The 15,322-nt window shown below is 33.3% G+C and overlaps 1 protein-coding gene across 1 annotated transcript; it reads right to left on the reverse strand.

Moving 5' to 3' along the window:
* Positions 1–5,984: 5,984 nt before the first annotated feature.
* Positions 5,985–6,677, reverse strand: LOC127129774 (uncharacterized). The gene has a single exon (XM_051058901.1). The coding sequence runs from the start codon at positions 6,675–6,677 to the stop codon at positions 5,985–5,987; it is 693 nt and encodes a 230-aa protein (XP_050914858.1).
* Between the last annotated feature and the right edge of the window lie 8,645 nt (positions 6,678–15,322).

A 15,322-nucleotide genomic window follows, 5' to 3' on the forward strand; every position in this document is an offset into this window, starting at 1 on the left:
AGCTTCCAACTTCTATCCAAAATATTCAAACAAATATCATCAACACTGAAGAGTACTCAACCTGTCTCTTAGCTCACTATAACTCACTCAATGGATAGGGTGATCACTCAATCAACATGCAAAATTAATTAAACTTAGTTTGATTACGTTCTAAAAAAAAATCATCAAAGAGATCACAACACACACATTAGAGGGTTTTCCAGGTTGTAACTTGAGTTATGTTAAGGTAGGATATATTTAGGAAAGTAGGATTAAACCTTTAGAGTTAGGCTCTTAGTTCTCCTTCGTTCATCATACCTTTTTTTTAGTACTAGAGATTTGTGATCCTTCTTACAATGTCATTCTTTTTCTTTTCTCATTCATCCTTTTTTTTGAAGATGTGACTTTTTTCACTTCTTTCACAACAATTTTTTAAAATTTTAGATCATATTCTCTAGTACCCCAACTCCAAACTTAAAATGTTGCTCACTTCCAAGAGTAACCCCAAACTTAATCTTTTTCATAAACTCTAAGAACAATATTTCTACCTAACTCCAAAGAGAGGGTGGAAAGAAAAGATCATTCAAGTAATATGGCTAAGAATTTAAGGCTACGTCGCCGAAAGAAAGGCTTAGGCCCAAAGTGTTTAGCAAAGGATAATCCTACTACCAAAAGGGTGGTTTATAAAGGCTCAAAGTTATAAAAAATAATTCCTCAATGTGTGTTGATCAAACTTGATAGCTTAATCGGAAATAAACCAAACCAAATAAAAGAATAATGTATGGATACACTCATAAAGAAGGAAAAGTGAATAATGGAAATATTTGGCTCAAACCTTACCATATGAGGTATTTGTAGGTAGAGTATAAGTTTGTTGACTCTTTTCTTATCCTTCGCCTTCAAGTTGATAATTGTTATTTTGATGATCAAATCTCTTTTAGATCATTTGCTCAATGCTAAAGTTAGAGCTTGCAATCTAAAAATAATATAAACAACTACAAACTTGTTAATTACAGACAAATAGGGTCTTCATGGAAAAAAATCTTGGATAGCTACTTCTTCTTGATAAGGTCTTGAAAAGAAATAAAATAAATTCAGAAAAATAAAAACTGATTAAAAATTGATGGGTTGTCTCCCATCCGGCGCTTCTTTCACATCAATAGCTTAACAGTTAACATCAGGGGTCAGATATTATGAGGGAGGTTATTTCCTCCGGAATATCTCCTCCATAATAATGCTTCAGCCATTGTCAATTGACTTTAAGCCTTCTCATATCACCAGGATTCTGAATTTCAATGGCTCCACTTTGACAAACTTCAGTGACCACAAACTGTCTGAACCACTTGGACTTCAACTTACTTGGAAGTAACTTGAACAACAATACTCGTTATCTGCCTAAAAATGTCTTTTAACAAGCTTTTTGTCATGGTATCTCTTAGTCCGTTCCTTGTAAATTAGTACATTTTCATATGCAAACAATCACATCTCTTCCAATTCATCCAGTTTCAATAATCTCTTCTTACCAGCTAATTTCTCATTGATGTTTAGAAATTTTACAACCCAATATGCTTTATGTTCCAATTCATCTAGAAGATGGCATGTTTTTCCATACACCAGTTGATACGGAGAGAACCCTAAATGTGTTTTGAAGGCTATTTTGTATGCCCACAGGGCGTCATCCAATTTAGTTAACCAATCTTTTCTTGAGGTTGTCATTGTCTTCTTCAAATTTTGCTTCAATTGCCTATTTGACACTTCCACTTGACCGCAAGTATGAGGATGATATGGCGTTGACACTTTATGCTTCACATTATATTTTTCAAACAGTTTTTCCAAGTATTTATTGCAGAAGTGTGTTACACCATAACTGATTAAGACTCTAGGTACCCCAAACCTGGAAAAATATTCTTTTTCAAAAAGTTAGTAATGGTTCAGGCATCATTAGCACTGCACACAATTGCTTCCATCCATTTTGTAACATAATTAACACATACAAGAATGTAAATATATGTATTCGATTGGGAGAATGGACCCATGAAATCAATTCCCCAACAATCAAATGGCTCTACTTCCAACATGATGTTCAAAGGCATCTTATCTCGTTTTGAGATTTTACCCGTCTTATTGCACTCTGGACATGTAAAAACATATAACTTACTGTCATTAAATAAGGTAGGCCACCAAAACCTACTTTTAAAAGTTTTTGCAGCCGCTTTCTAGCCACTGTGATGCCTTCCATATGTGGAATTATTCGGTCGACTTCCCTACCTGAAACACACATGTGAAGTAAACCATCGGGACTTCTCTTAAACATGTATGGATAATCCCAAAGATAAAAATTTGATTCTTTGTAGAACCGTTTTCTTTGTTGCCATGTATATTCTTTTTCTACAACATTTATTGCTTTATAATTTGTCATGTCTGGAAACCAAGGTCTCTCACTAATTGCCATTAGTTTCTCATCCGGAAATGTCTCTGTGATATTATCCTTATTTTTTGTCACATATTCATTCTCTAATCTAGAAAGGTGATCCACCACCACATTCTCCACTCCCTTTATATCCTTAATTTCCATATCAATTTTTTGCAACAAAAAGACCCACCGTAGAAATCTTGGTTTCGAATCTCTTTTGCTGAACAAATACTTCAGGGCTGCATGATCTATAAAAATAATCACTTTGGAACCAATTAGGTAAGGGAAAAAAATTTCCAAAACAAATACTACAACTAGCAATTATTTTTCAGTATTAGTGTAATTAACTTGATTTTCATTTAAAACCTTGCTAGCATAGTAAATTGCATGGAAACATTTTGCGTGTCTTTGGCCAAGAACTGCGCCCACAACATAATCACTAGGGTCACAAATGATCTCAAAATGGGAGTTCCCAATTTGGTGAAACAATGATTAGAGAAGGTATTAATTTATTTTTTATCACAAAAAAAGAATGTAAGCAATCCATATCAAAGTTAAATTCATTTTCTTTGACCAACAGGTTGCACAAAGGTTTTGAAATTTTTGAAAAATCTTTAATAAACCTCCTATATAAACCTGTATGCCCTAGAAAACTCCTTACTCCTTTGATATTTACCGGCGGTGGAAGTTTTTCTATCACCTCAATTTTTGCTTGATCGACCTCTATACCTTTCGCAGAGATTTTTTGGCCAAGTACAATACCCTCAGTGACCATGATGTTAGGCCTAAATCTTGAAGAGGGGGGGGGGAGGGGGGGTGAATAGATCCTAAATTGAAAAATTATTCGAAACTTTGATTTAGAAAATTTTATGGCATGGAAGAAAGTTTATAATATTTCTCAGATCTAAAATCGTCTAACCGAACCTACTATTGAAAAGTCCTGATATGCGTAATAGTGCCAATAGAATGATAATAATCCATAAGTCGATCAACAACTATTAAGCACAACTAATTGAATACTCTACAATAGTAAAATTCTATCTCCAACGATATCCACACACAAAAGACTAAGTCAAACAATTTGTTGAACACTTGGTGTGCGAAAAATAAAGTTTAGAATTTTATATAGTGTTTGTTTTTCTAAGAAATCCAATCACAACCAAATGGGTAATGATCAATACAAAAACAAAAGATTTAAAATGTAATCAAAATTATGATCCAAACAATGTTGATCTGGTGATCAAAGCAATCGATAATTTGCGGGTCGAAAAATAAAAGAGAGAGAGAGAGAGAGAGAGAGAGAGAGAGAGAGAGAGAGAAAGAGAGTACGCAAGGATTTATTTAGGTAGTTCTCCAATCGACCTCATTATGTGTATGTTTGCCCTCAATTCGAATTCGAATTGAGATATTAATATAATAAATCTTACATTGCAAATATATGAATACAAGAGATGAGAAATCAAATCCCACAAACCCTAAGTTTGTTCTTGACTCTAGCACCTCCAAAAACCTTGATCAAAGATTGATCAAATCACCAACAATACCGCTTCAATTCACTTGTTGTTGTTACTTCCTTGTATGACCTCCTTGTCTAAAGGCTTTCACCCTGCTGAATTAATCCCAAATGCACACTTGTTAAACCCAAGATTTGTCAACAAGTTTCATCGTTTCACGCTACTCCCTTGCCGACACACCTAGTCTCAAGGATTTCACTCGATCGGACCCGAATTGCACAATCTTGTCAAAAAACTTCAAATCCTAAAGATCTTGAAGGAAAACCCCAAACTGTTTTTCTTATTTGAATCCCTCAAAGATCATAACCCAATATTCTCGGTACAACAAACCTAATTGGACGTGATCAATCATAATCTAGATGGAACCCAATCAAAAAATGATTATGTGTAGTTTGATTGTGTGTATGCATAGATTGAATTGAATATGATGAGATGCTTTGAAATCCTATATTCATGTAGGTTTTACTGACGCTATAAACCTTACTAGAGAATGATGCATAGATGGAGTATTTATATGCATTGGTGATTTAGGGCAAAAGGAAATGCAAATGAGGATAGAAAAATATAATTTTTTGAAGAAAATTATCGGATAGGTCGATCTATACAGGTTATGTGGCAACATGTTCGATGCATAGGTCGACCTGTTCAAGGTCATGTGTCGACCTATGACAGCTATGTGCTCCCTATGTGTCGACCTGAAGACTCGGCACATGAAACAGAGGCTACATGCTTTAATACATCAACATACATGTCAACCTATAGACTTCATGTGTCTACCTATAGCCAAGAAATTTTTTCCATAGGTTGACCTGTAGTTCTATGTGTCGACTTATAGGCAGAAAATATTTTCAATAGGTCGACCAATAGTTCTATGTGTCGACCTGTACTGCTATTTTTCATAAAAAAATGATTTCTCATACATGTTTGATGCATATGACCTTTCCCACATTGTTTCAAAATACTTTTATGCTTCCTAATGCTAATATGCATATAGAGATTCAAAAGATACTGTCCAATATACATTTACGCTAAAGTATCCTAGTTTTGACATCAAACAAAATACATCTAACAGAAGTTGCACTCACACATGAAATGACACTTTTCTAAATTTAACACTAAGTTTGTCTCGGTACATATCATAAGGACATTGTTCAATCGATCAAGACAACTATCATACGACTTATCAAAAACAGATAATCATCCATGAATATCTTCATGTAATTTTCAATCATGTCAGGGAAATTAGAAAGCATGCACATTTGAAATGTTGTGGGTGCGTTACATAATCTGAAAGGCATCCGTCTGTATGAAAAAATTCCAAAAGGGCATGTGAATTCAATTTTCTCCTAATCTGCGGGATCGAAGACTATTTGGTTGTATCCCGAGTATCCATCCAGAAAGAAATAGTAGGCTTGTCCAACTAGTCTTTCAAGCATCTGATCCATAAATGACAATGGAAAATGATCTTTTCATGTTGCTAGATTTAACCTGTGATAGTAAATACACGTCCTCCACCCCATAACAGTACAGTTGGGTTTAATTCACTTTTTCATTTTGAATAACAGTGGTGCCCCCTTTTTTCGGGATTATGTGCACTGGGCTTACCCATGAACTATCAGAAATAGGGTAAATCATACCTGCTTCCAGCAATTTAAGGACTTCTTTTCTTACCACTCCCTTCATTGCTGGATTTAGTTGTCGTTGAGGTTGAACCACTGGTTTGAATTCTTCCTCAACCTTGAATTTATGCATACAATATGATTGGTTGATTCCCATAAAACCAGACACTCTCCATCCCAATGCTTCTTTGTTTTCTATTAGTACTCGCAATAATTTCTCTTATTCAACTTTTGAAAAAGTGCTACTAATAATTGTGGGGTGTTTACTTACTTGACTTATAAAAACATATTTCATATGTTCTGGGAGTTCTTTTAGTTTAGGGTCTATTGGTTTTTCCTCACTACTTCCTCCAAATTTTTAAAATTCTTATAAGCACGATCCAACTAAACTGCTTGCAATTGTAGTACCACCTCGTTTACCTCTTCATGCTCATCATCTAATACGGTCTCTTCAATGGATTACACTAGAATCTTTTCCGTTGGGGAAGATGGGCCTTCTTCTTTTGAAACATTTTTTATCAATTTGTCAATTAAATCAATTTGGTAGCATTGTAAATCCTCTTGAGCGTGCTTCATGGCTTCAAAAACATTGAATATTTCCTGCTCTTTATTAAACTGTATAATTAACTCTCCTCTTTCCACATCAATTAATGCTCTACTCGTTGCGAGAAAAGGTCTTCCTAACAATAACGGTGTCTCGGTATCTTTTGGCATATCTAAAATGATGAAATCGGTCGGAAATAGATAATTATCAACTTTTACTAATACGTCTTCTAGAACTCCATAAGGGTAAGTGATAGATCGGTCTACTATAGTAAAAGTCATTTTCTTAGGTTTCAATTCTCCACAATTAAGTTTTTTCATCATAGATAATGACATCAAATTTATGTTTGCTCCTAGATCACCAAGTGCCTTGCAAAAATTTACTGAGCCTATAGAGATGGAAATAGTGAATCTACCTGGGTCTATTAGATTAAGTGGTAGTTTACGTTGAATAATGGCACTACATTCCTCTACTAAAGTAAAATTTTCATCATCCATCAACTTGCGTTTACCATTCAAAAGTTCCTTCATGAATTTAGGATAAACAAACATTTGTTCCAAAGCATCACAAAAAGGAATGTTCACTTGGAATGCTGTGAGCATCTCCATGAATTTTTTAAACTGACATACTTCCAATTCTCTCTTCGGTTTCTTCTTGTTCAAAGGGTAAGGTGGTTTGATGTAATCCGGAAAATGAGGGTTGGTTCATTTAGGATCTAATTCTTTGTTCTCCTAAAATGTGAATCTTTATCAATAAACTTATCAAATGTTTCTCCTTCCTCAGAATTCTCCCTAGAAACTTCTTCGTTAGTTGGGGTGGATTTTGGTTCCTCCTCCCTCTCCCTACTATTTTCTACCATTATTTTTTGGGTGTTTTCCTTTTGAACTGGTGAATTGTTCTATCTCTCAACTCGATTGCATCACAACTTCCTCTTTGTTGCATTAATAATGTGATTTGTTGTGACAGATTATACATTTTCCCTTCCATTATTCTCAATGACTCCTCATACTTTTTCTCTTAACAACTTCTGTGATTTAGTAATCTTCACGAATTCATTTTGAGTTACCAACATAAATTGAGTCAATGTGTCTTCCAACGATGAAAGCTTGCATTTCGCACCGGTTTGTTGTACTTTTTGATTAGCACTAGTGGCGATAGTTTGTACTTCCCCTGTAATTTGTGCTTTAGTGCAATTATCTGCAAAATGTTCTTCCTTACAGTTAGTACATAAACCAAACATTACCTCATTTAAAGATTTTGGCACTTTCTTTGCCCCATTCAACTTCTGATTCAACACTTCCAGTTTTGTGAGAAGCTCTGTGTATCCTCCTAAAGTCAGCTTACTATGAGAACTATTTTTCATGCCCACGCTTTTAATTCCGCTGGTATTTGAAAAGTTGTATTCATTTAGAATCATTTTATCTATCAACTTCTTCACTTGTGGTTCGGACAATGTCCTGATTGCTCCTCTGGCGGATGCATGTAAGAGCATTCATGCTGGCATTTATAAGCCTTTCACAAAAAAATCTTTTGTTCCATACTGCTCATATTGTGATTAAGACACTGTTGTAATAACAACTTAACCCTCTCCCAAGCATCGTAGGAAGATCCGGTCTCTTGTTGTTCGAACTGTGTGATTTCATCTTTTCTTTCTGTGAATTATATTATAGTGAAGAATCTTTCTCAAAATTTTTCTTCCAATTCTCTCCAAGTTCTTATCACTCCATTTGGAAGACATAATAACCAATCCTTCGCTCTCCCAAACAATGAGAAGCTGAATAACTTTAGTTTAACCTGATCCTCTATAATACCTTCCGGTTGACAAATTGATGTTGTCTCATAGCATCTTGCTAAATGTTCCCACAGGTCATCATTTGTGTTCCCGTCGAATTGCTTATCCCTTAAACCTAATAGCACAGAGTATTTGATGTTGAAATTAAGAGGGATTGTAGGAACAAAACCCAAGGAGACCTGTGATGTGTCAGTAGATCGGCAATATTCCCCCATGGTTTTTGCTATTGGTTCGCCCATGGTGCGTGTTTCTACCTGAGATGCATACACACAAACAAGAAATACCTCAGTAGCACTATGATAAAAATAATAAACAAAAAGCAATGAAAACTAAGAAAAATAAAATACATTGCACAAAGCGTTGCCTTGTTGAATATCAACAGTCCCCGACAACGGCACCTAAAACTTGATGACTTCTCAGCAAGTGTACCAATAGTGTCATAGTAGTAAAAGATCGAATACACAGGGACTGTGTTTGAACAAGCCAACAGATGTGTAATAATATAAAGGAAAAACAGTAATGGGGCGGCGGGGGGGAGGGGGTGTCAGGTTTTAGAACGAAAAACAAATTACGAGTTTAAAACAGAAGTATTAAGATAATTAGGTTGTGTATTAGAATACCCTTATCATTTCTTGTTGATGTATGATGCCTTGCATGAATGGTCTAATCCTTATAATCTCACGGCGAACCAACAAAACTGTTATAGTCGATCCCTCACGAAATAACTCACTAACCACTACATAACGTTAATTCCCTAGGCCATTACTCGGGGGTCTCCTATCCCTATTCAACCAGCGTAAGTAGAATAGTTTCCCAAGGTCCAACACATAGGCTAATGGTCAATAATCCATATGTGTTTAATATCAAATTAACAAAGTTTCTCAAATAATAAGCATTAAGAGTAAGAAACAAGTGAATAAGATTATAATTCAAAGGATTCATATAAAGTCAAACCAACATATAATGGCAACAAGATTAAATAAGGTTCATCATCACACAACCTAACCTAGAGAAGTTTAGCTACTCATAGTCAAGATTATAATACATATTGAATAAAGAATAATAACATATGAGTTATCTTGAAGGATTGACCTACAATGGCTTGTAATTCTCTCAAAATCACCCTTTAATGTTGTAAAATCGTGCTCCTAGTGCCAAATTTCGTAACCCTAGTATCTAAAACTTTCTCAATGATTGTATAAGTAATGTTGTTATTATTGTTGTTTTTATTGTTGTTATTGTTATTTAAAATGTAATTCCTAGTGTCGAAGCATGTTGCTCGATGGAAGCAAGGAGTTGTCTAAATACTTGTTAGTATCGAAACACTTAGTATTGTCAAAATGTCGAAAAAGTGTATCTTGACATAATTTTAACTTAGCTTTATATGTTTATTTTAGGTGAGTTAGTTAGGTTAGTTTGAGATTTCTTAGTGTGCAAGCAATCTCAACCTATAAATATGGAGGTATAAAGAAACTCTGCAGAAATATTCTTCGTCTTCCCCTTTTCTCTCAAACCTTAGTTTCTCTTTTCTTCCTTAATTAATTTTTTCTTTTCTTCTTCAATCATCGTCATGCAGCGGAATCATCTTACAACTAAGATATGGTTGATTCACTCGAGTGAAGAGTGGAGAACAATAGGAATAATCAATCAGAAAGATTGATTCTTTTTCACCAAGATTGATTCAGAATTCTCCAAGGTTTGGTGAAATTCCACATCGGTAAATATCCGTAATTCTAACATCTGGTATCTAGAGAACTGGCTATGTAATTCTCGAGAACCATAGCACAATGAATCATCTGAATGCCCATTTTCGGGCGAGTCTCCCAATTCTGAAGAATCAGAATTACGATAATTAGTGCAAGCATATAAAAATTGTTTTCTGCTATCAAGATATTTTGGATCTTGTGAGCGAGGGAGTGATGCTACTTGCAGAAAATGCGACGGATGTAGAAAAGGTTATGCACAAAGATTGAAGAAGAAAGATTTTGAAAAACTGAGTGATGTTGAATCAGCGAAAGAAACATGGGAAATTCTAGATAAATTGTTTGGAGACACTAAGAAGGTTATAAACTCATAAGAAAACGTATGAATTGCTTCAGATGGGAGAAAGTGAAAGCATAAGTAATTTTTTCACTAGGTTTATGAAAATGGTGAATCAAATCAAAGTATGTGGAGAAGTGTTGACATCAAGATCAGTTGTCGCAAAGATCTTAAGGTCGTTGGCTCCAAAATTCAATCAGTTATTGCACCTTCTTCTCTAATCTCACATCTCTTATTTTCTTTCTTTTTCATATTCTCTAATATCTCTTCTCCTTTATTTTTCCTATTTTTATTATAATACTTTTGATATTTTTTTATGCTATTATTTTATGTTTTTATTCGACTTTTGTCTGATATGATTTTTGTATATTGAATAAGAAGTTTTTGTCTAAATATGATGAGATTTGTTGTTATTTGGTAATGTATGAATGACTAAACACAAAGTTATGTTGTTCTCTATAGTTGTATGTATGACTCAATATAAATATTGTATAAAACCGAATCAACCCAAACCGCATTGCTTTGGTTTGGTTTGGTTCGATTTTATTTCTAAAAGTCAATCGAACCAAACCAAACCATAAACTTTTTTCTCTTACGGTTCAAATGATTTTTAGTATCAAAACCGTCCAAACTGCATTATAAACACCCCTACCCCTGACCAAACTTCCTATTGAAGCATTTTGAGAGATACTTATGCTACTACTTTGGAAAGCTTTTCTCATTATCATGACATCGTTACTACTTTACATGCTAATCTTATCGGAGTAATTTTCCATTGAGACTGCATAAATGATGGGTTGATATTTTCTTTCGAAAAAATATGATTCTCATCTAACTAATATGAAGCTTTTCTCATAATCATGACATCGTTACTACTTTGCATGCTAATCTTATTGGAGTAATTTTCCATTGAGACTGCATAAATGATGGGTTGGTAATTTCTTTGGAAAAATTAGGATTCCCATCTAGCTAATATGAATTTTAAGAACCCTATTGTGCGTTGGAGCTTAAGAAATAGATGACATAATTGTTTTGTTCTAGGTTCATAAATGACTTGATATATATATATATATATATATATATATATATATATATATATATATATATATATATATATATATATATATATATATATGTATATATATATATATATATATATATATATATATATATATATATATATATATATATATATTTTTTTTATCATCGGTGGGACGTCATACTTCATAATATTATCTTTGTTTTTACCAGAAATAGATTTCGACTACCGGAGTACAGATTTTGATAGTTTCTCTATACCCATTGCTTTCTTTTTCCTTTACATTGTTTTATCCTAATGGCCATGGGTTTTACATATAAGGTTTTTTAATAAGACATGTGTTCTTTCTATTTGAGTTTTGGTTTAGTTTCCCCTGTTGGAACAAAATTGGTTTGTCCCATACCCCTTAAGTTTTGATGATAACAAAGTATTTAAAAAATAATTTGGTATACTAATTTGTATTCAAGTGTGCAGGACCATAGACTAAAATTTCATATAGAATCTAAGTATTTGTTCTGACTATTAACATTCAATGAGAAGCTTAAAGATCAAATTCTAATGGATCAAAGGCTGAAGACCATACTCTAAAGAAGTCAACTTCTGAAGAGGTCAATGTCTGAAAATTAGAGTCTGAAGCAGACAACCTCTAAGACTAGGCTTTGGAGAAGTATGCTTCTGATGAGCAGAACTGAGTCGGTCAAAGCGCAAGGACTAAGTTGTCTCTATCAACCTCTGAGTCTAATTTGTCACGTGAAGACCTAAGCTTTATTTTCTTCTAGAGTATGCTATGATACAACATCTAATTCATTTTATAGCAAAGTATTTTCAAACTAACATTCATTTAACTTGACAATTTGGTGAAACATCCCAACGTCTCTTTTGAAGCTTCTCAAAGGAATTTATTGTGTTGCATCTCCAACGACTCTTTTTCTTCTCTATTTAAGGAGCTAAAAGACTTGAATAAATATACATCAATTGACATCAAAAGAGAAGTTACTCTATAAAAGTAAAAGCACAAGCTAAACTTAGGATTTCTTATCCTTGTAAGTCTTAGAAATCCCTAATTCATAAAGATTATATTTGTGTTGTATTCTTTATACACCTCTGATTGTATATCAAGTATACTTTACCAACAAGCATTCATCTGTTAAGTAGACTTTTAAAAGTCTCTTACTAAGTTTTTGAGCATTAAAAGTCTTTTGCTTATATGCTTAAAGAAGTCTCTTACTTTAGTGTTTGAGCAAAGGAAGTCCTTTCCTGTGTGCTTAAGCATAAAAGTCTCTTATTTGTGTATTTGAGCAAAATAAGTCTCTTGTATGTATGCTTGAGTATATAAGTCTCTTACTTGTGTGTTTGAGAAAAGGAAGTGTCTTGCTTCCGTGCTTGAGCATTGAAGTCTCTTACTTGTGTGTTTGAGCAAATGGAGTCTCTTGCTTGTATGCTTGAGAAAATTGTAGTCATGTGAGATTATAGTGATAATATCTTATAAGTATAAGGGGATTATATTACTCTTAATTTGTGAGAAGAATCAGGATAACTCTGTGTTATTCTTCTTTATTGCATATTATATATGTTGTCTACCTCTGACTGAATCAGATTTTATAACCTTGTGTTTAGAATCTGACTTAAGAGTTTAAAAGAAAGAAAAGGTAAACACAATTTAACTCCTCTTCTTGTGTTTTCTCACCTTCAACCCCAAGTTTTACATTCTCTTAATCTTTTAATTAATGTTAAGGTTTGGAGGATAAGTGGTAATTTTAAAGTGTCAAGATAGTTAGAATGTTAACTCTTATCATTTCTAATTTTTACTCTGGTTTTTTTTTTCCCAAAATAAAAACCTCAATTTAAATTTTTGATTCTCCATCAACGTAAGGTTTGAGTCTTTGTATATTCACTTTTAAAAAAGTATTTGATTATATATCCTTCAAATCAACAACAATATATGCAAATACACTTTTTATATGAAAAAAACATTGTCATCTTGACATTAATTTTCTAAGAAACAAATCGTATCTATAATTGAAAAACAAAACAATTTTTCATTCTTACACTTCCTTTCTTGGGATATTTTTACTCATTCCATCTCATTGTCTTGTCTTTGTAAATCTTGACATTCTTATAGGCACGATTCTGAAATTCATTTAACTCAAGGAGTTGCAAAACTTTGTATTCACCTGCCATGGACAAATCAAAATGCAACTATTTTGTAGTCTATATTGCTCTAAGCTCCGGTACCAAGTGTAAATCAGAAGGATTTACATACATAATTTTGTAAGAGGACATACAAATGGGTGTTTTTAAAGTAGTTAGGTTACCCCATAGAGCATCATCAAGTGTTACTGATTGGTCTTTCTATGAGGAATTCACATTTGTTTTCCAGAATTTGCTTGATGTTCCTGTTTCTAACCTCTACACATCCACTAGTTTATTTGTGATATAGTTTTGTTATTTTATGATGCATATTATACTTTTGATAAGTTTTAAATTTATCTATTTTTAAATATATTTTTATAAACAATTATCAACTTGAATTGATAGGAAATAAATGGTTTTCCCTCATTTAATGTATTTTTTTGGATTTTGTCAATCTAGTCATGAGAATGGAAAATTTTACATTTTCCATTAAATCCATAGGTTAATGAATAGAAAACAATGTAAAAGAAAGGCACCCAAGTTCAATTGAAAGTAAAAGGGATGATACATAACAAACAAAGCTCATTAATCCAACCAGTAAGCCAAAATAAGTCACAAACTTCACTTCTAAAATGTTAATGAACTCTCTAAGCAAGCATAAAATTATCTAAGTGAATGAGGATTGCTAAAAGGTAGTTTTTGATGTTTCATGTTTCTGCTACATTAAGGGGGAGACTATGCATGTCTATGCTATATGGTTTTGTTGCTTTTCTTTTAAGCTTTACTTTCGTTTTAGTCTTATATCATTGAGTCTCCTCTTCAATTGCGCATTTGAGAATCAAGTTTTATATATGTATATTTTAGCATGCATAATTTAAAATTTTTGTGTTTGAGTATGAACATTTATGCTTTAAGTCAATTAGTCGAGTTTTTGGTTCAAGAACCACATTTGAGATTGGTTTAAGTCATGACATAAGTAAAATCTCAAAACAACTACAAAAGTTTCAAAATAAAAAGAGATTTTAAAAGTGTGATTCGAATCACGCATCTTATGAGTCGAATTAGAAGGATAAAGGTGAAAATAGAAGTTTTGTGAGTTTGTGAGTTGAATCATAAGTTGTAAATTATTCGAATCACAGAACCTTGTGATTCAGATCAAACTTGTACATGAGTTGAATCATAATATTTTGGTTTTCCCCTGCCTTACTTGAGTCGAATCATAGCTTCTTCATGACTCGAATCACAATATTGCATGATTCGAATCATAGCTTCTTTGACTCGAATCATGGCTAAATGGGTTTCTCATAAGTATTGATCTTGTTCCAAATTACTTTGACACTTCACTCAAATCACACAAGTGTTCATGACTTGAATCAAACATGATTTTTCACCATCTTTTATACCTAATCTCCAACATCTATAAATCATTTTTTCTCTTAAATCTTCCACAATGTTAGAAAACACGTACTTCCGTTGATGATTTGAAAACTCACAAACCACTTGTTCTTTCATTTTTCAAAAGAGTCTTGGATCTTTTGTGAACACTTGCAAACAATTTATTTCATCTTATACCTCATTCCTTTTCCATTGTTGTATGGATCCAAATCTTATCTTTGAAGATTCATGATTGATTGAGGAGATTCATTTTTGGATTTAAAGTTTATTTGAATATTTGACTAAAATTTGAGAGGTTGGAAAGGGTGTGTAGTGTTATGACTGGTTCTGACAATTCTAGTAAAAAAGAAAGAGATTATTCTCTGACATTGGTAGTATTGTATGGAAGCCTACATATAGGGTATGAGTTCTTCTGAATATTTGGATAAACCAACGCTCAAGATACTGGTTGATTAGAGTAAAGATTGCCACAAACAGAGACTTAGGAGCAGGTTGTTAGGGCTATAACATTCAATAAGAGAATTCGAGTAAAGATTTCGCAAACTATTTTTTACTTTTAGAAACTCTAATTAAAAAATTTCCAAACTATTTTTTCAAAGAAATTTTAATTGGGAGGTCTATTCACCCTCCCTCCCCTTTATACCGTCTATTGTCCATATTCTCACCCAACAATTGACCTTAGAACTAGTCTTTCGATCAGGTCTAAGCGGCTCAAAAAGGGAAGGTTCATTTCAAATGAAAGGTTAATTTTTGACCGTCTGGTTGAAAATGGTCTTGTGGATGACCTTCTGGTAAGTGGTTTAACGGAGGAGCTAGTAAAGGATGCTGGAAAGTTTTTATGGGGGAAGAATCTC

The sequence above is a fragment of the Lathyrus oleraceus genome, chromosome 3 (assembly GCF_024323335.1).
Source record: "Lathyrus oleraceus cultivar Zhongwan6 chromosome 3, CAAS_Psat_ZW6_1.0, whole genome shotgun sequence".
In the NCBI taxonomy this organism is placed as follows: Eukaryota; Viridiplantae; Streptophyta; class Magnoliopsida; order Fabales; family Fabaceae; genus Lathyrus; species Lathyrus oleraceus.